The following is a 25,483-nucleotide window of genomic DNA, read 5'->3' on the forward strand; positions in this document are numbered from 1 at the left end:
ATTCTGCTTCTCAAGGGCCAATTGGTCCTTTGATCTTTTCTTCTTCTGTCTTGTGGTTTTGTAGTTGGGAGATCCCACACTGAATGCCCTGGAAATCTGGGGAGCTGAGTACCAAGAATCAAATGCCCTGCTGATAAGATCTTCTCATCGGGATTTCATGAACCAAGTCTGCTCTCGAGAACGCTGTCCTGTCTGTTACGTTGGAACCATTATGGGAGATGGACGGGTGAGAATCCTAGACAACAGGATTGAGCTTGAACAGGAATGGAGAAAATTGCTTGCAAGGAAGGATGGATCAGAGTCTTGTGATGGGCAGGATGGGTGGGTGATCATGACTGAAGTGACTGAACAACAAGACTTGAAAGAAGCATAGTGACAATTGCAGCAGCTGTGGTGTGTTTGAGGAGGAGAGTCAAATGTTGGACATTGAGTCAGGAAGACCTGGAAAGCAAAAAAGTAAGAGAATAGAATGTGTCATGGGAGTAGAGTATGGATTTAGTGGGTAGCAGAAGTCTTATTACCAGTTGTCTATGATCATTTGTGGAGTTTGTTTATTTTCTCTCTTTTTCATCTTTCTCTAGATTGTATTAGTAGAAGACCGGAAATGTCTTTTGGGCAAAGAGGATCATGGGGATGGACCCTCTGCTCTTCCCTCAACCCCTGTGGACTTGAAACTGGACTGGGTGCTGGGAAAAATGCCTAGAAAGGTGCTGTGATTGGAAGAGTTAAGAGCATTGCCTAGAAATCTGAGCTGCTTGCTCCCTACCCTTTATAATCCTAGGCACTCTTCTTACACCATCTGACCCTCCCTGACTGATTTCTTCTCCTCAGGACCTCCATGACCTGTATTTCTCTTCCAGGATTTCTTCCTTGAGAGAGTCCCCTGCCTTCTACAGCCCCTGGTTTTGCCCCCTGCTTTAAATGTCCTTCAGGCTCTCGATAGGATCCTGCGGTTGCCTGCCGTGGCCAGCAAGCGCTACTTAACTAACAAGGTACTTCCTCCTTCGAAGAATTCTCATTGCAAGAAAATTGAAAGCTTTGCCCAATTCTCCAAGCTTGTTTCCTTCCTCCAGCTCAGGAGAAGAGTACAAAGTGGGGAAGTTTGAGTAGATGAAGATGGGAGTCAGTGGGATTTTACCAGAGGGACAGGTACTCTTAGGGCCACATGGTTAAATGTCCTCCTGGGTTTTCAAACACCAAGGGATTGAATGAGAGTTATACCAGTTGAGTTGGGGTCATTTCTTCTTCCCTAGCCGCTCCCTCTTGGGACTGGGGACTTCTGTTCTTTGTTCTTTCTGCCTGTCCCTTGGAAGTAGAGTATTCTTTACTCTCTTCAATAGTACTTCATTCCTCCTTTCTCCCCAGCCCTCAGGAATCTCTATTTTCTCTTCTTGGGTGTATCTGACTATTGTATCTTAATGCCTGAACACTCATCCCACAGGTGGACCGATCAGTGGGTGGATTGGTGGCTCAGCAACAGTGTGTGGGGCCACTTCACACACCTCTAGCCGATGTAGCAGTGGTGGCGTTGAGTCACAGGGAACTGGTGGGGGCAGCCACAGCTTTAGGTGAACAGCCAATCAAAAGCCTGCTGGACCCTAAGGCAGCTGCTCGCTTGGCTGTGGCTGAAGCCCTCACCAATCTGGTGTTTGCACAGATCACTGATCTACAGGTAAGATCCAGCCCTGCCCGCACATTCTCCCAAACTGACTATCCCAGCCCCATAATTTTTTTCTTTATTTTATTTTTCCAATTACATGCAAAGGTAGTTTTCAATATTCATCCATTTGTGAAATTTATGAATTCACATTTTTCTACTATCCTCTCTTCACATGGTGGCAGATGATCTGGTAAAAGTTGTGCATGGACAGTTGTCCTTAATATATTTCTATGTTACCAGTTGTGAGAGAAATTAGAATTAAGGGGGGAAAAAACACCATGAGAAAGAAAGAAAAACCATAAGTTTTAAAAAGTGAACATAGTATGCTTTGCTCTACATTCAGACTCTAGTTTTTTCTCTGGATGTGAATGGAATTTTCCATAACAGGTCTCTCAGAACTGTCCTTGATCTTTGAACTGCTAAGAGAGGAGCTGCATTCCATCATAGTTGATCATCTTACAATGTCGTTAATGTGTAGAATGTTCTCTTGGTTCAGTTCACTTCACTCAGCATCAGTTCATACAAGGCTATCCAGGCTTTCTAAAGTCTAGCTGCTCATGATTTCTAAAAAAACATTAGTGCTCCATAACATAAATATACTATTATGGCATGGATTTATTTAGCCATATCCCAATTGATGGGCATCCCTTCAGTTTGGCATCCCCAATTCTTTGTCACCGTAAAAAGAGCTACTTAAATATTTTTTGCACATGTGGACCAGTCCCTTAACCCTGTTCCACTTTCTTCACTCCTCTAGTCCCTCATTTCTCTGACATTTCAGCCCATGCTTGGTGTTTCTCTACAAATACCAATTTCCTGACTGCCCTGGACCTTACATAGAATTTCTTCTGTCCCAACTCACCTTTTTTACTCTTCTCTCATATTACAGTTTTCTCTAACCCTCATGTGTCATTCCTTGTCTCAGGATGTGAAATGCAGTGGAAACTGGATGTGGCCAGCTAAGCTCCCTGGGGATGGAGTGACTCTAGTGGATGCCTGTGTGGCCATGGTAGCTGTCATGCGTGCCCTGGGCGTGGCAGTGGATGGTGGCAAGGACTCACTTAGCATGGCTGCTCGTGTTGGAAATGAAACCGTGAGGGCACCTGGTAAGATGGAATGATCTTAATAGGATAGGGGAGGAAAAGATGAAGTAGGAAAAATTGGAAAGTCTAGAAAAGTAAATAGAACAGGGAAGGAGCCCTGTAATGAACACCTGGTGGAGGGAGGGGGTAAGTGTGAGAAGTGGAACTCAATTCATCCATATCTTCTTTTCTTATACTAGGATCTCTAGTCATTTCAGCCTATGCTGTTTGCCCTGACATAATGGGCACTGTGACCCCAGACCTCAAGAACCCTGGAGGGCAAGGTATCACCCCCTTTCCTGGAAGATCAGAGGTCAGGCAGCCCCCTTTCTCCTTTCACAACCTCTTAATACCTGGAAAATGGGGAAGGGAAACTGGTGCATGCTGAGAGTTGTGGTATTTGGGGGGATCCTCATGCAGGCTGGCAGTATAGTGAGTTCAGAGCAGCATGGTTCAGCAGATAGAGAACTGACTTTGGAGCCACAAAGGCCTGAATTTCAATCCTACTTCTGATACATGGCTGTATGACCCTGTGCAAATTGGTAAAGGGAATGTCCTCGTTTCATGGCAGTTCTCTGTAGAAATGAAATCATATATCCAACTCTTTTTTTCTTATTCCCTATCCTCGAACTTCCTTATATTTTCAGGTCGTCTTTTATATGTGCCTCTTAGCCCTGGCCAGCACCGCCTGGGGGGCACAGCCCTGGCTCAGTGTTTCTCTCAGCTTGGAACAGAGCCTCCTGACTTGGATGTTCCTGAAAACCTTGTTTGTGCCTTTAATGTTACTCAGGGACTGCTGAGAGGTGAGTCAAGGACACAGCACAGAAAGCTTGACCCCATAGTTAATGAGGATAAAAAGAAGGCTCTAGGGGCGGCTAGGTGGCGTAGTGGATAAAGCACCGGCCTTGGAGTCAGGAGTACCTGGGTTCAAATCCGGTCTCAGACACTTAATAATTACCTAGCTGTGTGGCCTTGGGCAAGCCACTTAACCCCATTTGCCTTGAAAAACCTAAAAAAAAAAAAAAAAGAGGACTCTGTTACCTCTGTCTCCTAGTGTTTCTTTTCTCCGTGAAGGTATGGTTTGGAAAGAAATTGATGAATGACCTCTTTTGTCCTTAGACCATCTCTTAAGTTCCGGCCATGATGTCAGTGATGGAGGTCTCATTACTTGCATTCTGGAGATGGCATTTGCTGGGAATTGTGGGATAGAAGTAGATCTGCCCTTTCCTGAGGCTGATGGTAAGAGACTCAAGTGTTTAAAGTTTTAACTCCCACCTGTCCTCTTCCTATTTTCCTTCTTCATCACTTAGACTGGGTTTTTTTTTCTCTTATATAATGGAATTTGAGAATATGGTCAACCTCTGTTCTTTTCTCAGGTATCCCATGTTCAGCTTCAATTCTTCCTGACCCATTTGTTCTCTGTTTCCTGTCAACCCTCTTGACCTTTTGCCCTTTGTTTTTTTGCTTCTCCTCCAGTGTTACCAGTACTGTTTGCAGAGGAACTGGGTTTGGTACTCGAGGTAGGGGAACTGGATGAAGCCCAGGTGCAGAAACGATATCAGGATGCTGGCCTCACCTGCCTTTCCATAGGCCGCACAGTTGGGAATGGCCCCCATGCCAGGGTAAGAGGTTGGGATTTAGCTGGGCAAGCTAGAGTTCCCAGGACTTATAGCCAGAATGACCTTTTCCATTTCTATCTCTCCCCTCCCCATTCTCCCCAGGTTCAGGTGGCAGTGAATGGAACAATTGTTTTGGAGGAGGCAGTAGGACAGTTGCGTGCATTATGGGAGGAGACAAGTTTCCAATTGGAGCGGTTGCAGGCTGAGCCAAGCTGTGTGAATGAGGAGGAAGCTGGGTTAAGAGAACGGAAAGGACCTTGCTACAGTTTACCACCTTTTCCTATTGAAACCTCTGTGCCCCATGAACCTGGTAAGAGTAGATCTTGAATACCTAGTTTCTAAGGGCGGGGGGACCAGAAAGAAAGAAAGATCTTTGGGGGGGGCAGGAATAAGGGCTAGATGCTTGGTCTGCTAACTTCTAGGAGTTGGGGGGGCGGGGTGATGAGATTCCTTAATCAGTCTTTAAGATTTCTTCTCCCAGGAGGCCCAACACCTCGAGTGGCCATACTGCGTGAGGAAGGAAGCAATGGAGATAGAGAGATGGCAGATGCTTTCTACATGGCTGGATTTGAGGTAAGCAGAGAAAACAACACAAAAGGAGAGCTGAAAATGAGTAGCACCAGTCTTAGGAGTCCGATTTCTAATGTGATTCCTATTGTCCTAATTTCAGGTTTGGGACGTGACAATGCAGGATCTTTGCTCTGGGACCATTGGACTGGACACATTTCAAGGTGTGGCCTTTGTTGGTGGCTTCAGCTATGCAGATGTCCTGGGGTCTGCAAAAGGTCAGTTTTTATTTAGCTTCCTTCTGCCAGGGACCTGATATCCCTCCCCTATCCCTACCTGAAGTTCCTTTAACATAAATGGTCCTTTTCTTTCTTGCTCTCAAAGGATCCAGTCTGCTTTGGAATCAGATATACAGTATATATTGGGCAGATAAACCTATGTCTTTGTTTTTATCTGTCTTCAGTAAATGATGGTAAGAGTGAACTGAAAGGTTAGGATAATATCAATGTATATTGGAAATAAAAATCAATCCTACATTATCCAGAGACCCCTAAAGATTCCTCTCTTCGGGGCGGCTAGGTGGCACAGTGGACAGAGCATCTGCCTTGGAGTCAGGAGTACCTGGGTTCAAATCCGACCTCAGACACTTAATAATTACCTAGCCATATGGCCTTGGGCAAGCCACTTAACCCCATGACTTGAAAAATCTAAAAAAAAAAAAAAAAAAAAAAGATTCCTCCCTTCTCCTCTTTCTGTTTATGAACTCTCTAGTTCATAAACTTTCCCTCTGTTATTTTGTTTTCTAGTGATCTTCCATATTTGTTTATTTTTTTACATGAATTTAAAAAATTTAAATACTATTTTAAGCTAAATAAGGTAAAAGTTGTTACCTTATCATGTTATATAAGAAGACAGGCCTGAAGGAAAAGAAAAACCCATAAAAAAAGGTAATATGATTCAAACTGCTTTCAGATTCAGTCAGTTCTTTCTCTGGAAGCACAATAGCATTTTTATCATGAGTCTTTTGGAACTGTCTTGGATCATTGTAGTTTTTAGAATAGCTAAGTCATTCACAGTTGATCATTGTACAATATTGGTATTACTTGTATACAGTGTTATTCTCTCTTCTCACTTCACTTTGTATAAATTTGTGTAAACCTTTCCAAGTTTTTTGAAAATCAGCCTTTTCATAATTTCTTATACCACAATAATATTCTATTACAATGACGTACCTCAATTTTTTCAGCCATTCTTCAACTGATGGGCATTACCTTGATTTCCAATTCTTTGTCTCTGTAAAAGGAGCTGATATATGTTGGCCTTTGGGCATAGTTCTAGATTACTCTCCAGAATGGTTGGGTCAATTCACAACTCCATCAGCAGTGTTTTAGTGTCCCTATTTTTCCATGTCTCTAACATTTGTTATTTCCCTTTTCTGTAATATTAGCCTGTGTGTAATCTTTGATCCAGCAATACCATCGCTAGATCTGTATCCCAAAAAGATCATAGAAAAGGGGAAAGGACCTATATATACAAAAATATTTATGGCAACTTTTTGTAGTGGCAAAAAATTGGAAATTCAGGGGATGCCCATATGACTGTTATGGAGTACTATTTTTGTTCTGTAAGGAATTGTGAATGTCCAGATTTTAGAAGCCTGGAAAAACTTGCATAAACTGATGATCAACTATGTTGGGATTCAGTTCTGCTCAGCAGTTTAGTGATCATGGACAATACTGAGAGATCTGTAAAAGAAAATGATAATTTCCCAACACTATTCCTCCCCCCTCTCATCTCTTCTCTCTCTTCTTTCACCCTGTCCCTGTTTAAAAGTGTATTGTATCTGAGTAGGTTCTCACACGATCTTGCCTTTTTTCTATCACCTTCCCTCCCCCTCCATTCCCCCTTATTCCATCCCTTTCTTCTCATTTTTTCTCTAGGGTAAGATAGATTTCTATACCCTATTAAGTGTGTGTGTTATTTCCTCTCTGAGCCATTTCTGATGAGAATGAAAGCTCACTAATTCCCTCTCACCTTCCCCTGTTCCACTTCATTGAAAAAGCTTTTTCTTGACTCTTATGTGAAATATCTTAGCCCCTTCTTCCTCTCCTTTCTTTTCTTCCCAGTACTTTCCTTTATCACCCATTGACTCCATCTTTTTACTATATTATGTCATTATATTCAGCTCCTTCCTTGTCTATATATGTTCCTTCTAACTATTCTTATAAATGAGAAAGTTCATATGAGTTATCAGTTCCTCATAATTAGTCCTTCTCATCTGCCCTCTCTGTGGTTCACCTGAGTCCTGTACTTGGAGATCAAACTTTCTGTTCAGCTCTGGTTGTTTCAGTAGAAAAGTTTAAAAGTCCTCTGTTTCACTGAAAGTCCATCTTTTCCCCTGAGATGTTCAGTTTTGCTGGGTAGTTGATTCTCAGTTGTAAACCAAGATCTTTTGCCTCCTGGAATATCATATACCAAGCCCTATGAGCTCTTAATGTAGATGCTGCAAGTTCCTGTGTAATCCTGACTGTAGAGCCACAGTAGTTGAATTGTTTGTTTCTGGTAGCTTTTAGTATTTTCTCTTTGACTTGGGAGTTCTGGAATTTGGCTAAAATATTCCTGGAAGTTTTTCTTTTGGGATCTTTCAGGAGGTGATTGGTGAATTCTCTCAATTTCTATTTTGTCCTGTGCTTCTAGGATCTCAGGACAATTTTGCTTGAAAAATGAAGTCTAGGCTCTTTTCCTGGTCATGACTTTCAGGTAGCCCAGTAATTTTTAAATTATTTCTTCTGGATTTGTTTTTGAAGTTGGCTGCTTTTCTTTTATATACATATATGTATATATATATATATATATGTTTAATATTCTCATTTTGTACAATTAATGTTTTTTATACATTAATAAAATATTCTTAATAGTAATAATTGTAGGTATGGCCAGATGGCTCAATGGACGGTGCACCAGCCCTGGAGCCATGAGCACCTGAGCCCACATCCGGCCCCATACACCCAGCAATCACCCAGCTGTGTGACATGCAAGCTGCCCCAACCCCACTGCCCTGCAAAAACCAAAAAAAGAAAAAAAGAGACCCAAAATAAAATAAAATAGTAATAATAGTAGGGGTGGCTGGGTGGCAGACAGAGCATTGGCCCTTAAGCCATGAGCACCCAGGTCCAAATCCGGCCTCAGACACCCAACGATCACCCTGCTATGCGGCCCCAGGCAAACCACCCAGCCCCATTTGCCCTGCACCCCCCCCCAAAATAATAATAAAAAAATGTGCTTGAGTCTTTGTTCCAACACCAACAACTCTGTTGGATCAAATTCTTTATGCTAAGTCCATCGCAAAAGTTACTTCCATATTTTTTCCACCGGTGCCATTGCTGATTGCAACTCCCTTCCTTTCGTATTTCTCCACTACCATGTACTATATTTTCTCTCTCCTTTCACTCTGACTGTGCTGTAGGATTGCTGAGTGGTGCAGCAGACAGATTCCCCATACCACCCCTTAGGCCCAACATCCACCTGGCCTTATGGTCCTGGATAGGCCTTTCAATCCCAGCCCCTTGCAAGAAGTAAAAAAAAAAAAAAAATGTGTTATCTTTTTTTTTTTAGGTTTTTTTTTTGGCAAGGCAAATGGGGTTAAGTGGCTTGCCCAAGGCCACACAGCTACGTAATTATTAAGTGCCTGAGCCCGGATTTGAACCCAGGTACTCCTGACTCCAAGGCTGGTGCTTTATCCACTGTGCCACCTAGCTTCCCCCTAAAATGTGTTATATCTGACCACTCTCCCGCCATGGTCCATCCTCTCTTACATCACTCACATCACCCCCCTTCCCCCTGTCCCCTCCACTTCTTACTCTAGATGCCTAAACCCCATTGAGTATAATACTGTTTTCCTCTCCTAGCCACCTCTGATGAGAGCGAAGGTTCCCTCATTCCCCCTTGCCTTCCCCTCTTCCATATCATTGCAATAGCTCATTGTAATAAAGAAAAATATTATTATATGAAATATCTTGGTCTATTCCCCCTCTCCTTTATCTTCGAATTCAGCTTTCTCCTGTGCTTCAACTATTAAAGCTCCCTCTACCTGCTCTATTAACTGAGAAGGTTCATATGAATATTATCAGTATCATTTTTCTATACATGCAGTTCATCCTCATTAAGTCCCTCATATTTCCCCCCCTCTCCTCCAATCTCCATGCTTCACCTGAGTCCTTTATCTGAAGATCAAACCTTCTGTTCAGCTCTGGCCATTCCAAAAGGCACATTTGAAATTCCCCTGGTTCATTGAAAATCCATCTCTTTCCCTGGAAGAGGACATTCAGCCCTTGCTGGGTAGTTCATTCTCGGTTGCATTCTAAGCTCTTTTGCCTTCCAGTATATTGTATTCCAAGCCCTACGAGCTTCCAATGTAGCTGCTGCTAAGTCCTGTGTGATCCTGACTGCAGCTCCACGATATTTGAACTGTGTCCTTCTGGCTGCTTGTAATATTTTCTCTTTGACTTGGGAGTTCTGGAACTTGGCTATAATATTCCTAGGGGTTGGTTTTTTGGGATCTCTTTCTTGGGGGGATCGGTGGATTCTCTCCATTTCTATTTTGCCTTCTGCTTCTAGAATATCAGGGCAATTTTCCTGTAGTAATTCTTTGAAAATGATGTCAAGGCTCTTTTCCTGATCATGACTTTCAGGTATTCCAATAATTTTTAAATTATCTTTCCTAAGTCTGTTTTCCATATCAGTTGTTTATTCAATGAGATATTTCACATTTTCTAATTTTTCATTTTTTTGGTTTTGAAGTATTGATTCCTGATTTCTGGTAAATTCATCAATCTCCCTGAATTCTATTCTTTGTCTGAAGGATTTGTTTTCCTCAGAGAGTTTGATGGTTCATTTCCTCAGCCTATGACTGATTTACCACCCTTTTAAGGTTTTGGGAAACTTGGGGATAACCCTCAGGGACCTTAATTCCTCCATGATCTTATGAGAGGCCGCTCTCTTGCCTGTGCTTTGGGATGTGGATGACCAGAGGCCCTCCCCTCTGCCCTGGAGCTGTAAGGAAGGGTCTCTTTCTCTATGGCAGTATGGGAGCTCAGACTGTGACCTTGATCTGAGTGTGGGAAAACAGCAAACAGCAGAGTCTTGCCCCAGGGAGAGCAGAGAGACCTCTGTAGTCTCCTCCAACCCCCTTACCATCTGTGGGCTGCATTCTGGAGGTGCAGGCTGGCTTCCCTGATTCCCAGGTGTGGCAGAGTTTTCTCACCACCCCTTCAAACTGTTCCTGGTGATCCCTGGGCCAGGAGGTCTGGAAACTGCCCCCTCTGCCTCAGACCCAGGTACCCCCAGGGATCTAGGTACTTGGCCTGGTTGCAGCTGCCCTTGTAGCAGGTTTTTCCAAACCCCAATCCTGGTGAAACGTTTTCCATGGAACTTCTAAGTTGTCTTGGACTGGGAAATTGTATCACTCAGTCTTTCTGTGGGTTCTGCCCCCTCTAAATTTTGGCTTGAGTCATAATTTGACAGCTTTTGGAGTTTTTTGGGAAACAAGTTTCTGGGATTTCCTGCCTTCATGCTACCACCTTGGCTCTGCTCTAAACACAATTTTACATGTAAAATCTATCAGGTTGTTTGCTGCCATGGGGAAGGGATGGGAAGGGCAGGTGGTGGAGAAATGTGGAACTTGCGAAAGGATGATTGTTGAAAACTACCTTTTCTATCTTTAAATATGCTTGAAAGATAAAATTAAGATTGAAAAATTGTTTCTTTACTACATGCTTGACAAATAGTAACCATCAATATATCTTTATGCAAAGTTTCCATCTCCTTTCCCTAATGCTTATCTTTTTCCTCCCTCCTCAGGCTGGGCAGCAGCTGTGACATTCAATGTCCATGCAAGTACAGAGTTGCAACGCTTTCGTAGCCGAACAGATACGTTTAGCCTGGGAGTGTGTAATGGCTGTCAGTTATTAGCTCTGCTTGGCTGGGTTGGGAGAGACCCTAATGAGGATGAGGACTCTACCCCTATCACTTCCCCCACCCAGCCTGGCCTTCTCCTTCGGTCTAACATTTCTGGTCGATATGAGTCAAGATGGGCTACAGTGCGTGTGGGGCCTGGCCCAGCCGTGATGCTGAGAGGAATGGAGGGTGGAATACTACCAGTATGGAGTGCCCATGGAGAAGGTAAAAGTAACCAGAAGTGAGTGGTCCATAGGCTAGGTTATAAAAGGTTATGATGAATATGGAGAGAGTGAAGATATTAGGATGGATGAGATTTCAGGAAGTAAGGATTAGGACTGGTAGAAAAGGGAGATCTAGGAGGGAATATCAGGAAAGACAAAAGGATAGTCACAGGATATGAATGGGAGAGGCAGAAAAGGGAAAGGAGAAGTTAAGCGTCAGTGGGAAGATAAGTGTGGTAGAAAGGCTTATTAGTATTAAGAAAGGGAGAAGATGGGGGGGGATTTGTGAAATTCAAAACAGTTTTTAAAAGGGGGGGAGGCAAAAGATGGTAGTCCTGGGAAAGAAATGAGAAAGTGAGGCCAGAATCAGTGCTACTGGAATGTAAAGGACTAGGCTTGGAAAGGAGTTACCAGGATGACAATGCACTTTTCAGAACACAAAAGCATGCAGCTTCCAAGATAGGGCAGTTGGTTTTAGAGCAAGGGGATCAGTGGATGATAGATCTTTGTATTGATGGTTGCCTCCTGGTTTCCACAGGTTATATGGCTTTCTCATCCCCTGCACTGCAGGCTCAACTGGAAGCAAAGGGCTTGATCCCACTCTATTGGGTGGATGATGATGGGAATCCTACTGAACGCTACCCTTTGAATCCTAATGGCTCTCCAGGTGGTGTGGCTGGTGTCTGTTCCCAGGATGGCCGCCATCTGGCACTCATGCCCCATCCTGAGAGAGCTGTGCGACCCTGGCAGTGGGCATGGAGACCTCCCCCATTTGACAATCTATCCACTTCACCTTGGCTCCAACTTTTCACCAATGCCCGACGCTGGTGCCAAGAAGGCCACTTGCATCAGTTCATATAGGTCTTCTCAGTTTTTTCTGAAATCATCCCCTCTGACATTTCCTTATTGTTATTTTATTTTTTATAAAAAATTTTATTTAATTTGAATTTTACAGTTCCCCCCCTAATCTTGCTACCCTCATCCCCCACAGAAAACAATGTTAATCTTTACATTGTTTCTATGGTACACAATGATCTAAATTGAATGTGATGAGAAAGCATATCCTTAAGAAAAATAAAGTATAAGAGATAGCAAAATTATATAGTAAGATAATGGTTTTTGTTTTTTTAAAATGAAAGGTAATAGTCTTTGGTCTTTGTTCAAACTCCACAATTTTTTCTGGATACAGATCCTATTCTTCATCACAGATTACCCCCCCCCCCCAATTGTGCCTGATTATTGTAACTGATGGAATGAACAAGTCCATTAAAGTTGATCATTACCCCCATGTTGCTGTTAGGGTATACAGTGTTTTTCTGGTTCTGCTCACCTCATTCAGCATCAGTTCATGCAAATCCTTCTAGGCTTCCCTGAATTCCCATCCCTCCTGGTTTCTAATAGAACAATAGTGTTCCATAACATAAATATACCATAGTTTATTAAGCCATTTCCCAATTGATAGACATTTGCTTAATTTCCAATTCTTTGCCACCACAAACAGGGCTGCTATGAATATTTTCGTCCAAGTTTTTACCCTTTTTCATCATCCCTTCAGGGTATAGACCAGTAGTGGTATTGCTGGATCAAAGGGTATGCACATTTTTGTTACCCTTTGGGTGTAATTCCAAATTGGTCTCCAGAAAGGTTAGATGTGTTTACAGCTCCACTAACAATGTATTAGTTTCCCAGATTTCCCACATCCCACATTGATCATTGTCCTTTCTGGTCATATTGGCTAGTCCAAGAGGTGTGAGGTGGTACCTCAGAGATGCTTTAATTTGCATTTATCTAATAAGTAGATGCCATCTTCCCTTCCCCATGGCAGCGAAATATCTGATACAGGTTGTATACTTCTAGGTTTTTTTAGGTTTTCGTTTTTGTTATAGGTTTTTTTGCAAGGCTATGGGGTTAAGTGGCTTGACCAAGGCCAAACAGCTAGGTAATTAATTAAATTCCTAAGGCTGGATTTGAATTCAGGTACTCCTGACTCCAGGGCCGGTGCTCTATCCACTGTGCCACCTAGCCACCCTAGGTTGTATTTTTTCGATTGTGTTTAACATTTACATATTAGTCATATTGTGAAAGAGGAATTATATTTTAGCAGGGGCAAAAAAAAAAACCATGGGGAAGAAAAAAAACAAAAAGTGAACATCGTATGCTTTTTTCTGCATTCAGACTCCATAGTTTTTCTCTGGATGTAGATGGCGTTTTTCTATCATAAGTCTTGTAAAATCATTCCTGATTGGGACAGCTAAGTGGTGCTATGAATAGAGCACCTGGCCCTGGAGTCAGGAGGACCGGAGTTCAAATGTGATCCTGAACTCTTATTACTGTGTGACCTTGGAAACAAAAAAAATTGCCCTTGAAAGCTGAATTGTTGAGAGGAGCTAAGTCCATCATAATTGAACTTCACATAGTGAGTTGCTGGTTTTTTTTTAAATTTTTTTTTGCCATCCCCTTTTTTCGCCCAAGCAAGTCTATCTATATTCATGGGGGGAGGGGTATTTTGTTTACTTGTAAACAAGAATATTTTATTAATGTAAAAAAAAGCATTTGTAAAAAATGAGAATAAAAAATAAATTTAAAAAAAATAATTTTTTTTGCCAGTTACATGTAAAGTTCATCATTCATCCTTTTGCAAGCTTTTGATTTGCATTCAGATTCCATAGTTTTCTTTCTCTGGATATGGATGACCTTGATCGCTGACCTGCTGAGAACTGGGTCATAATATAGTCCATCATCTCACAATATTGCTATTAATGTGTACAATATTCTCTTGGTTCTGTTCATTTCACTCGGCATCAGTTCATTCAAGCCTTTCTAGGCTTTTCTAAAGTTCAACCATTCATTATTTCTCATAGAATAGTATTCCATTTTGTTCACATACCATAACTTGTTCAACCATTCCCTTGGTTGATGGGCATCCCTTCAATTTCCAGTTCTTTGTCACCGTAAAAAAAAGTGCTATATTTTTGTACAAATAGACCTTTTTCCTTTGATCTCTTTAGGAAACAGATCTAGTAATGTATTGCTTGTTTTAAAGGCTAGGTAGAGTTTTAGAGTAGGCATAGTTCCAAATTGTTCTCCAGAATGGTTATATCAGCTTACAACTCCACCAAGAGTGTTTTAGTGTTTCAATTTTTCCACATTCCCTCCAATGTTTATTTCCCTTTTCTGCCATATTAACCAATCTGGTAATCCTCTTTTGATGATGTTTTATACTAAGGAATACAGAAACCTATATTTTCCTAGTCAGGGTGCTTGACTCCCATTCCAAAATCCAAGATTGTCTCAAGTACAGGTGTGTGTCTTTATATTTACATATGTACAAATATGCAGACTCACAGTGGATAAAGCACCAGCCCTGGAGTCAGGAGTACCTGGGTTCAAATATGGTCTCAGACAATAATTACCTAGCTGTGTGGCCTTAGGCAAGCCACTTAACCCCGTTTGCTTAATTACTTAATAACTTTAAATGAATTAACAATTATACAATGTAGTAATAAATAAGGTAACAGAGAAGTTAAGGTCATCATAGTCTGAGTAGGGATAAATCAATTAACTATGATTATTACTTAAACTTGTAATCACATGATTAAAACTTGTAGCCATATGAACTATATGATTGATGATGAAAATGGTACACTCTTGTAACCAAGGAAATGATCTCAGCTTGCTTGCTTGCTTGAAACATACATGATTCTGAAACTATAAAAATAAATCCAAGCAGCTGACAGTCATCCTGCTCCTGCCTTTACCCACCTGTTGACTCAACTCATTTTGCTGACTATCCCTCCTGTCAGGTTCCAAGGTAATTATTAAGTGTCTGAGACTGGATTTGAACCCAAGTACTCCTGACTCCAGGGCTGGTGCTTTATCCACTGCGCCACCTAGCCACCCCAACAAATAAAATGTTAAAAAAAAAATTCTGAATGAGCCCCTCCCTGATTTGACCTGCTAGTAATCAGGTCAGACAATGGCCCTGCCTTTACAGCTAAAATCTCTCAAGGAATACTCCAGATATTTGGAGAACTTGACTGCTTTTGCAATGTATTCTGATGTCAGGGACACTAAGAGTAGATATATATGTGTAAGGAAGGGAGCAGATTGATTGTGACCCCCCCTATCTAAATTGTGAAGTGGATTCACTTGGAAATGTAATTAGGTAAACCAACTATTTTAGATCACAGGAGTTTTAATCAATGTTCTTTTTATATCAGATAACAGAACAGTCAGCAAAAGGAAATGCTACTTGGTAAATGTCATGTTCCTGCAGTAAAAGAAGCCAAGATGTGAGGTGACAGGGATGTATAGCCAAAGGGGCAGCTTCTCAGTATGGCCTGAGGTTGGACCCTTTTGACTTGATTTCCCCAGAATGACATTTGGATAATGTCTCTCCTGGAAGAATAAATCTGGTCTAAGACATTTGACTACCCATATGACCTCTGCCTGGACACTGATATTCAGTACCTATAAGGGAATTTCCATTTGTCCTGGATCTTTATGGATACTAAGCAAAACAGAAAAATAAATTTTAGGTAAATTGGATCTAATAGCCAGAGAGATTAGGTGTATTAGGTGTGTGGCTCTGATATCTGCTAACAGCTACATCTTAAGATAGGAATTAAGTTTCTTTAATTTTTAGAAGGGATATTTAGGTAAGAAGAATAATGGGGAAATTCTTAGGATAATTACAGTTTTAAGGCCTAGCTTACAGAAAGGAATGTGAGTCAGATAATATCAGGAAAAGGAAAATCAATGGTATATTTGGGAATATTTTGAAAAATTTTCATTTTGGTTAAGGATATTTAACAGAGCTATTATTGTAATAAGAGCAAAGGCTAAGATTGTTTTTTTTTTTATTTTGGGTTTTTTGCAAGGCAAATGGGGTTAAGTGGCTTGCCCAAGGCCAAACAGCTAGGTAATTAAGTGTCTGAGGTCAGATTTGAACTCAGGTATTCCTGACTCCAGGGCCACTGCGCCACCTAGCTGCCCCCTCTCCTGGTCATCTTACTCATCTAACAGCTTTCAATCTTATTTTCATCTAGGTCATACTTGCTAACTATGAACTGTGTCTCCCAGTTATGTCCTGGATCCTCTCTTCTGTGGATTCAGTTATCTCTTAATGGCAAATGATTCCTGGACCCACTTTTCTAACTGCTTATTGGCCATCTCTAACATGATATTTAAATTCAACATTACAAAACTCACATCATGGAAATGTCTTCACTTCCTTATTACTAATGAGAATACCATTATTATCTGTTACCCTGATCACAACTTTGGTGTCATCTCACTCTCACCCCCAACACTGCCAACATTCAATCTGTTGCTGTGTCTTGTCCATGCTTTTATATCTCTTGTATATACCCCCTACTCTCCCAACACAACCATTATACTGGTGTAACTGGCCCTCATCACTTCACACCAGAACTACTCTAATATTACCTGCCAGTTTAATTTCCATTCAAGTGTCTCCCTACTCCAGTTCATCCTGCACTCAGTTGTCAGTAATCTTCCTAAAGCGTGTTTGACTATGCATGTTTGACTATATCAACAAACTTTCAGTAGGGATGATCCTATTTGCCTTTTAAGCTCCTTCAAAACCTGTTATCCTCTACATCACATCCTCTTTCCAATGTTATCTCCTATTTGTCATACATGTCATACATTTTTTAAATTTTATTTAAGGCAATGGGGGGTTAAGTGACTTGCCTAAGGTCACGCAACTAGGCAACTTTTAAGTGTCTGAGACTAAATTTGAATTGAGGTCCTGTCTCCAGGGCTAGTGCACTATCCACTGCACCACCCAGTTGCCCCCACACATATATTTTATATAACTGTAGCTATATATACATGTATATATTGATCTATCTCTTGTTTGTATGTTGTCTCACTAAATTTTAACTTCTTTGAGAGCAGAAACTGGGTTGGGTTGTTTTTTTTTGCCTCCTTTTGTATCAGTCTTGGGACAGATCTTGTCACGTAGTTGCTTACAAAATGCTTTACAGTAATGCTTTACAGTAAGGGTCAAACTTGGTCATTATAATCACACAATATTCCATTTCCAATTTTTTCTTTCCATTTTAATTAGTATCGGATTGGCTACTATCATTGGACAGCTGTGACTTTTTCTTGTCCCCTTCTAAGAAATGACTCTAGGAAAGGGTCTCCAATGGAAGAATATAGCTCTTCTTAAATGATTGCTCCTCTTCAATAGCCTTGCTCAACAAGTTTGCTGAGAACTTTAATACACTTTAGAACTACTTTAGATATGTGTAAGAATAAACTTAGAGGCATCCAGCATAATGACCCCCCCTTTTGTTTCCTTCTGTGGTCCTTTTCAAGACAAGAGGATTCTTTTTTTCTGGTTCATCAAGTAGTGAAATTCTATTTTATTTTTAAATTTTTTTTTTAGTTTCTGCAAGGCAATAGGGTTAAGTGGCTTGCCCAAGGCCACATACTAAGTGTCTGAGGCCGGATTTTAACTCAGGTCCTCCTGACTCCAGGGCTGGTGCTCTATCCACTGTGCCACCTAGCTGCCCCTCAAGTAGTAAAATTCTAATTCAATCTTTCTCACCTAACAAGCTGCAAGGTTTACTGTTAAGTCTGTCCTATGTACTGTTTCCTACCTTGTCTAAATTAGTGTGATAGCATCATCACAAAGTACTGGCATTCTAGTAAATACCTGCCATGTAAATGACCTGGTCACACAACCACAGGTATCACTTTCCATCTGTTCATTATGTGCTTGTTTCCTGTTCATTATATATTCTGTATCCCATTGCTGGTGTGATGCAGTGGGAAGGCATTCCCACATGTGCATAGCAGATATGTCGTCATTTTGAGACTTTTGCTTTGGATTACTTATTTAAAAACATATATCTATGAGTACTATTGCCAGATCTGAGTTAGGGCTTAGTGTTACATTGAATTGAAATGAATTTATGAATGTGCTCTCATTAGGTAGAATGGCTTTTGAAGAATAAGGATTATATGGGTTTTGTGTTCCTTACAGTATGGTACAATGAGCATTGTGGACATTTACTAAAAGATGATTTTACACTTTAATAAAAGCTGCTTTGAAACAACATGAGTACTCTCAAATTGAGATCCACAGTTGATTCTCATCCCTTTTTAGGTGCTGGTTTGATGGGGGGAAAGCTGAAGAGGAAAGATGACTTGTCATCATTCATCCTTTTCTTTGTGTTTTCAGCTTTGTCTAAATCCTTTCTTTTGTCTTTCCCTCCTTCTCTCCTATAAAGTTTAGATTTCTTAGATTAGAAGAGAGGATATGGAACATGGGCCTTGAACAGGCTCTCCTTCCTCCAAGTCTTCAGTCCTGAAAAATCACCATCAAAATTTGCTTCACAGGTCTAATTTTGTCAAGTTTTTTCCCCAAAGAGCTCCAGCTAAACTAGTGCAATCCGTACTGTGCACAGGTACTCTTAGAGAAGCCTCAATTCCTCATCCTAGGAAACTAGATATGAAGTCAAGATATGGGAGAGGCTTGTGTTTACTTGGCATAGTCCTTAAGGATACTGTAACATCGTGATTTTAGCTTAGATTTCCATCATGTGTAAATCAAAGTTATTTTGTGGTAATTACATGGATTATATTAAGCCTCACAATCCCCAGAGGATGGGGGGTGTACTAGAAGTAGGAGACCCTGTGGGAAGGGTGATACAATTTTCAAACCTGGTCTGCAGTTTAGCATAATTATTTTATTCCAATTCTGACAGAAGCAGGACATTTCTGAACCCCAAGAAGAGATGGGAAACTAGGGAAGTCAACAAGTTAAGAGCCAGAGAGTTGTAGAATGTGGGATTCTAAGGAAGGAAGGGGAAACCATCTCTTGGGCAGAGTAAGATGTAAACCCCTGGGGAATTTGGAAGAGATTTAGTGGAGGTGGAGGTTACTGAGATATAATTCCTGTCTCAACTCAAACACCCTAAAAAAGGAGGAAATAGGATTTAATAATGTAGGAGTAATATGGAGAAGTTGCAGAAAGGCGGGTTTTACCTTCATATAAGAAAAAAAATTTCTAATAATATTCGTAACTAAGTCTAGGATTTTTGAGTGAATGGGGAATGGACAGAGTGCTGGACTTGGAACTAGGTAGACTTGGCTTCAAGTGTCCCTGGCCAAGCCATTTCATTCCTTTGAGCCTTGGTTTCCTCATCTGTAAAATGAGGGAGGTGGAACATGACTCCATCCCCTAATAAAGTCGGGGAGAAGACTGAGAAACCCTACCATACAAATGGTAAATGGCAGAGATGGGTTTGTCCCTAGCGCCCTCGATTCAAGTGCAATTATAAGATGAAAGCTTTAAAGGGGGTCCTAGAAACTTGACTATAAAAAAACACACCTCAATCCTGGGGAAGGACGGTCCTTCCTTGTCCAGGGCTACTTACACAGATGGCACAGAAAGGACTGGAGTCTTCCTAAGTAGGCCAGACCTGGGGCTATGACAGACGGCAGACCCAGAATTCAAAGCCGGGTCCTCCAAATTCCGCAGCCCGTTTTGCCTAGGCGGGCTCCTTTCCTTCCAGCCGCGGGTAGGGCTGGAGGACCTGGGGAGGGGCTCGGGGTGTGAGGGCCCCGGATCTGCCTAGGCTGCCCCGGCCTGCGGGGCCTGTCCCGGGCTCCCGGGGCGAGGCCGGGGCGTGCCGCTTGGCGCGCTGGGGAGGGCCGGGCCCCGGGCCCCGGGCCCCAGGGTTTCCCTAGTCCGAGGGCCAGCCCCGGAGATTAACGGATCCCCGCGACACTCCGCCGCGCCCAGGCAGCCTCGGGAAGGGGAGGGGCCGGCCGGGAGTGGCTGCCTGCCGCTTGCGTCACAAACCCGGAGCCGCCTCCTGCCCTCCCATTGGTCGCCGGCCTGGCTATTTAACCCTACTGCCGCCTCCATCCTCTAGGCAATTGAATTTAGCCCGCCGGAAAAGGGGGACGCCCCCCGAAGACTCACCGGCGCCCATTGGGTGGCGCGGTCGGGGGAGGGGTCAGACCTTAAAGGGCCCCCGGAACCAAACTACAAGGAAGAACTAGGTAAGGGAAGGAGGAGGGGGCGGGGGGAGCTCCACGTGCCCAGTGCCTCCGCCCCGCTTTCTCGGCCGGGCCGGGCAGGGCAGGGTCAGGCGGCACTCCTCCGCGCCATCACTTTTCCCTTTCCTCGCTGCCCCCTCACAGACCCGTCTATGGAGCCCAAACGAAACCATCCGCTGTTCGGGGGAGCGTTCTCCATCACCCTCCCCCCGGGGGCTCTGGACGTGAGGTCAGAGGTCACGGCCGGTCCGGTGGGGGTGGGCGCCGGGGGAGGGGGTCGGGGATGGCGCGCTCAGCCCCGCCTCCGCCCCGCAGTGATTTCCGGCCGGTCCCGGACAATCAGGAGGTTTTCTGCCACCGCGGGACGGAGCAGAGTCTCATCGTGGAACTCCTGGAGCTGCAGGCGCAAGTGCAGGGAGAAGCCGCGGCGCGGTGAGCGGGGCGGGCCGGGGGCGGGGCGTCCCGCTGGCCAATGGGGAGGGGAGACGAGTCCCGCGGCAGGGAGGCGTGGCAATGGGCTGCTCCCCTCCCCCTGCAGGTACCACTTCGAGGCTCTGGGAGGGGTGCAGGCGTCGGGGTGTGAGCTGGTGGAGGCCGTGGAGCCCGTCTCGCCCCAGACCCTGGCCCTCGGGGGCTGCCGGGACGCCTGGGTCCTTTGCGGGCGGCAGCGTTTGCCCAAAGAGGAGGAGGAGGAGGTGAAAGCCCGGGAGAAGCCTGCGGGGAGGCGGGCGAGGGGGGCAGCCCGGGCGGAGAGGACCCCGCCGGAGGCGGGTGGTGGTGGAAGGGCGGGCAGAGGCGCCCGAGCGGGGCAAGTGGTGGCCTCGGGGTCCTCCCCAGCCCTGACCCATGCACACTAATCCGACCTGTGCTCCTGCCCTCCTCAGAACGAAAAGGATGTGATCTTACACCTGGCCCTCTTCCGATTGCCCCAATATGGCACTGACCTCCTGATAACCTTCAACGAGCCCACGTAATGCCGTGGGGTGGCGCTGGGCTACGTGACGGGGTCCCTGGGAAGGGGTTGGGGAGGAGCCGAGGGCTGGGAGGAGGTGGCCGGTGGAGGAAGACCCCTGTCATCTCCTGTATAGGTCTGGGTGTAGGCCAGCAGAAGACCCCGAAGCCCAATGCCTCCCGCCCTGGACCCTGGTTGACTTTGAAAGACTAGTGACTTCCCTGACTCTGGTTGACCCCAGCATCTTTGGCCCCCGGGAAAGATCCTGAATTGCCTTCTGCTGCTGGTGTCTGAACGTCTGGAACTCTCACGGAAGCATGGGATGGATGGTTGGGATTTCCCTTAAGTCCCTGCTCCATATACAGACATAAAGCACCTCCTTTGCAGAAATAAACTTGCTTTATACCAATACAATCTCTGTGACTTTTGATGGAGGGAGAAGGGAAAGAAGCTGTTTATACAATTTGAATCTAGAGGCTGGAGTGAAGAATGGTCCCTCCAATTCCTATTGGTTTGGGGGGATGAGGTTTAAAGCTGCGCATGGGAACTGGATGCTAGCAGTCTAGGGAAGGAGAAAATATCCCCTTTGATTGATAAAACCCTGAGAGTAAGGGTGAGAGATTTTAAACTCTGTATGATGGCAGGAGTGATGGCAGGATGGGAGTACCCCATATAGTGATTCAACCCTGAGAAAAAGGGAGGGGGATGAATGAGCATCAATTATCAAGACTTATAAGTATGGAAGGGTTCAGGAAATCTCAAATCAAGGTGGAGAGAGGCAGTGGGGCAACCCTTCCCAAATGGAGTGTGTGGAGGAAAAATCTGAATTTGGGAGGGGGTCACTGATTGTGTTTCTGGTAAAGAAACCGAAGCTGGTCCCAGAAGAAGAGTGAAAGGATGGTATGGGGGCCAAGACGAAAGTAGGAAGCGCCCATTCCCTTGTACATGCCCCAAATGCCCTCTGTCCGAACTGTTTGCATGAGTGCATCTGGTAGTCCTCGGTACATCAGACCCTGGGTAGGGTAGACATGGGAAAGTGTTACTTTATGGACTTCTTTCATCCCAACCAAGGACCCTCCCTCTTCCTGTCTGCCCACCTCCTTGACTAGTCCCCACCCCCATAAGACTCTGTTATACTATAATTCTGCTTCCCCAAACCTGAACCCCTCCCCTCACCTTGCCATGGGCATCTGTGGGTTGGTTGTAGAGCCTGGTACTGACTACATCGAAGGGCGTCATGGCGAGGACAACAGCCAGGCTACTCACCATTGCAGCAACCAGAGCGAGCTTCCAACTCTGTGGCGGAAATACCTGAAGCAGTGGGAGATGGGGGTAAGGGGAATAGATAAAAAGCTGTTGTGTAAGAGCAACCCAGTTCCCTCCCTTTCCCCCTAGTTTCATCTTTTTTTGGGGGGGGTTGCATCTCCCTGATGCCAGGGTCAAATTAGTGATGTCCCTCAGCAGTTGAGGGTGAACTAGTGGGCCCCTCCTCCCAGTCCCAAATTACCCTGCCCAATCCCCACCAAGTGGTACCTCCCACTGGGTCACAAGATCTTTGATGGATGAGAAGGTGCAGAGTTGAGTGGAGGAGCCGACCATAACACGAGGGAGGCCTCCCAATGCCCCTCTCCATAAACCCCCTAGGCCCTGCTTTCTTCCAATCACAGAAAGTGCTTGGTACATGCCCTGTGAAGGAAAGGGAGGGGGGAGGAGAGGGAAAGAGGATTGTTCAGTTCCAGAACAACTTCCAAGGCCTGCTAATACATTTCCGCTTTTAGGGTTTACAAACACTTTTCAACACAAGTGACCTTGGACATTTTTAAGTTGTCCTTTCCAGTCTTCTGGGAGGTTAATTGCCAGAGTAACAAGCCCTAGGGGGACCCAGAGACTTTTCAGTTTTCATGGTGACTGCTCTCCCTCCCCTAAGCCCTCAACTCTCAGGGGAGAAGAAAAAGGACTAGGGTCAGGAAATGTGATGGGAGTCAGGGAGAGAGGATGCTGTGTGTGTGTGTGTGTGTGTGTGTGTGTGTGTAAAACAAGTCAATGGGGAAAGCAAGAAGAATTGGAAGTATGATAAGGAAATGCAGTTCCTGTACATTAGAAGGAAGGGCCAGGAACTGGAGGTGCAGGAAAGGGAAAAGTCCAGTGAAAGAGAATGGACATGGGGTGGCTAGGTGGTGTAGTGGATAAAGCACCGGTCTTGGAGTCAGGAGTACCTGGGTTCAAATCTGGTCTCAGACACTTAATAATTACCTAGCTGTGTGGCCTTGGGCAAGCCACTTAACCCCATTTGCCTTGCAAAATCCTAAAAAAAAAAAAAAAAAAAAAGAGAGAGAGAGAGAGAATGGACAGGGGCACTGGGGGTGGGTGGTGATTCCCTCACCTGATGCTTATATTGATGCCCGACTGCAATCTCAGAGGCTGATTGTGCCTGCAGGTGTGTCTTCACCTGGGGAAAAGGGGGTGGTATCACTTTCCCAAGACCCAGGTACCCTCCCCCCATTTCTTCAGGAACCCAGGTGCTTAGCTAAGGAAGCAAATCTTTTAATCTGATAATTATTGTTCCCACAAAATAAATTGGTCATGGGACTCTGTGTTCCTTGGCTTCAGTCCCAGAAGACCTCCTAGCACTAAATAGATAGCACATTTCTTCTATACCTCCCTGCTCCCTTTGGAATGGGTAATATAATCACTACATAAATTTGCTAAGGTCCAGGGAAGACATCAAGTTAGGTGAAACCCAAGTATCCAGACCATAAGGGACCTAGGTGTCTAGCTTCTCTAGCCAACTAAGTTTATAGGCTCCTTGTGGTAGGTAATGTTTATAGTTTGCCTCCTGGATGCTGTACTCAACACCGAAGAGTTATCCTCAACTCAGGGACCAAATGCAAATTTCCTCTTTCCCAAGAAATCCTTTACTTAACGGAAAATCAGCAGATTTGTCTCTTTAGAAGATCCTTGATTATCTCCAACCACTTTTGAAAGTATTTTTCCCAACCCTGAGGCCTTAAGAGGCCTTCTAGAACTTCACACCCCAAAGAGTTATTCTAGTTTTTTCCCTTGCTGTTCCCCAATTCCAGCCCAAACCATTTTAATTAATCAACATTTTGAAGCACCTGCAGAAATAGTTATGTTCTTCTTCTCTGCCTTCTCTAAGGTCTCCCTACATCTTCTCCTGGGAACTTTTTGTGCCTTTTCATTGTAAAGGCCTGGCTTTAGATAGTTTTTGATCACTTTCATGATCTTCCTGGACCTTACGAAGCCTTTAATGGACGCTCGGTCTAGTGGACAAGACCTCTCTCAGCTGGTCAATCCTTACCATGTAGATGGGGCTCCCTATGTAGGCACCCATGACTCCAGCGAGGGCCCCGGCGGCGGCACTCCGAGCAGGGCTGTGGTTCCCACTGGAGTCCACCAGATGACCCCCAGCTTCGGCCAGCCCATAGGTCCCCAGCCTTATCCCATTCATTAAGAACTGGTATACCAAGGCAGGGGTCAGGCCCTTCTGTAGGGCGGCCAACCCGTCCACTTGCCCAATGGTGAAGAAGGCGTGGAAGACATTTCGGTAGTGTCTCCGGTAAGAGCCTGGTGCCTGGAGCTCGCCCTGCAACTGCATTCGAGTTTTGACCACCTCCAAGGGGTTGGTGAACACACAGGCTCCACAGGCGGCCAGGCCGCTCAGCAGGAAGTCCATGGCTCCGGGCAGGCTGGAGGAGCCGGACCACAAGTGGACCAGGGGCAGCTGCTGGCTGAAGGAGTGTGAGGGGCTGGGGGTGGAGGACGTGCGGTGGATGTCAGGAGGTTCGAGTTCGGAGGGTCGGAAGGGAAGTCGGGGGGTCGGGGAGTCTGGGCGTTGGGAGATCCGCGGGCGCGGTGGCGCCGGGGCTAAGCGCCTCGGGCAGCCCAGTCAGCAGGGCGTCCGAGAAGGCGTGCGGGAACGCAGAGGGGAGCGGAGTCCGTGCGGCTCCGGGGCCCAAGGCAGGGGAGGCCCCCGAAGGTCCGCAGCCCGCGGGGAGCTTAGCCGTCTGCCCGAGGCGCGGCGGGGACGGGCCGCTCCGACATCAGCCGCGGCCCCCGGGGTCCAGCGGAGTCCTCAGGCTCGCGTCCCGGGCCAGGGGCAGCTGGCGGGGGCGGCTCGGCCCGCGCTGGGAGCGCCGCGGCTCGGAGCTGTGCCTGGCGGCGGGGCCCGGCGCCGCCCCGGGAGCGCCGGGCCAATCAGTGCGGTGCCGGCTCCGCGGCCAATGGCAGAGGCCGGCCGCGGCCCGGCCCCCGGGAGCGGGGGAGCGGGGGGCGGGGAAACGGCAGCGCGGTTAACTCTCCCGGCGCCGCGGCCGGCCGCCGCCCGGGGGCGCCCTCCGGCCTGGGGGCGGGGCACTGCTCCCCGGGGAGGGCCGGCCGGAGCCGCGCAGGCGCGGCCCCCCGGAAGAGCAGCGGGAGGGGGA

General features: G+C 45.3%; 3 protein-coding genes across 5 annotated transcripts in view; 2 read left to right on the plus strand and 1 right to left on the minus strand.

Annotated features, from left to right (window-relative positions):
- The window catches only part of PFAS (phosphoribosylformylglycinamidine synthase), a 29,678-nt gene extending 16,094 nt beyond the window's left edge, over nt 1–13,584 (plus strand). For 2 of the 3 annotated variants that reach the window (XM_074225573.1, XM_074225574.1), the window contains exons 15-28: nt 65–226; nt 582–707; nt 861–992; nt 1,442–1,672; nt 2,586–2,766; nt 2,943–3,026; nt 3,390–3,545; nt 3,862–3,981; nt 4,219–4,364; nt 4,464–4,671; nt 4,843–4,934; nt 5,032–5,146; nt 10,728–11,048; nt 11,586–13,582. In XM_074225573.1, coding sequence (XP_074081674.1) covers nt 65–226; nt 582–707; nt 861–992; nt 1,442–1,672; nt 2,586–2,766; nt 2,943–3,026; nt 3,390–3,545; nt 3,862–3,981; nt 4,219–4,364; nt 4,464–4,671; nt 4,843–4,934; nt 5,032–5,146; nt 10,728–11,048; nt 11,586–11,908 — 2,397 coding nt within the window. In that variant the 3' untranslated portion in view covers nt 11,909–13,582. Of the gene's footprint in view, nt 1–64; nt 227–581; nt 708–860; nt 993–1,441; nt 1,673–2,585; nt 2,767–2,942; nt 3,027–3,389; nt 3,546–3,861; nt 3,982–4,218; nt 4,365–4,463; nt 4,672–4,842; nt 4,935–5,031; nt 5,147–10,727; nt 11,049–11,585 lie in introns of all 3 variants that reach the window. The other variant, XM_074225575.1, reaches the window with a different exon arrangement.
- Nucleotides 13,585–19,954: 6,370 nt separating this feature from the next.
- RANGRF (RAN guanine nucleotide release factor) lies at nt 19,955–21,455 on the plus strand. Its single transcript, XM_074225576.1, has 6 exons — nt 19,955–20,092; nt 20,234–20,318; nt 20,405–20,521; nt 20,628–20,784; nt 20,974–21,059; nt 21,178–21,455. Exons 2-6 carry the CDS (start codon nt 20,242–20,244, stop codon nt 21,308–21,310), a joined length of 570 nt encoding a protein of 189 aa, XP_074081677.1. The 5' UTR covers nt 19,955–20,092; nt 20,234–20,241; the 3' UTR covers nt 21,311–21,455.
- On the minus strand, nt 21,422–24,930 carry SLC25A35 (solute carrier family 25 member 35). The gene is made up of 5 exons (XM_074225577.1): nt 24,361–24,930; nt 23,425–23,490; nt 22,575–22,727; nt 22,218–22,352; nt 21,422–22,054 (listed from the first exon to the last, which is right to left on the minus strand). Exons 1-5 carry the CDS (start codon nt 24,733–24,735, stop codon nt 21,881–21,883), a joined length of 903 nt encoding a protein of 300 aa, XP_074081678.1. The 5' UTR covers nt 24,736–24,930; the 3' UTR covers nt 21,422–21,880.
- Nucleotides 24,931–25,483: the final 553 nt, after the last annotated feature.

Source organism: Macrotis lagotis, chromosome 2, assembly GCF_037893015.1.
Source record: "Macrotis lagotis isolate mMagLag1 chromosome 2, bilby.v1.9.chrom.fasta, whole genome shotgun sequence".
Taxonomy (NCBI): Eukaryota; Metazoa; Chordata; class Mammalia; order Peramelemorphia; family Peramelidae; genus Macrotis; species Macrotis lagotis.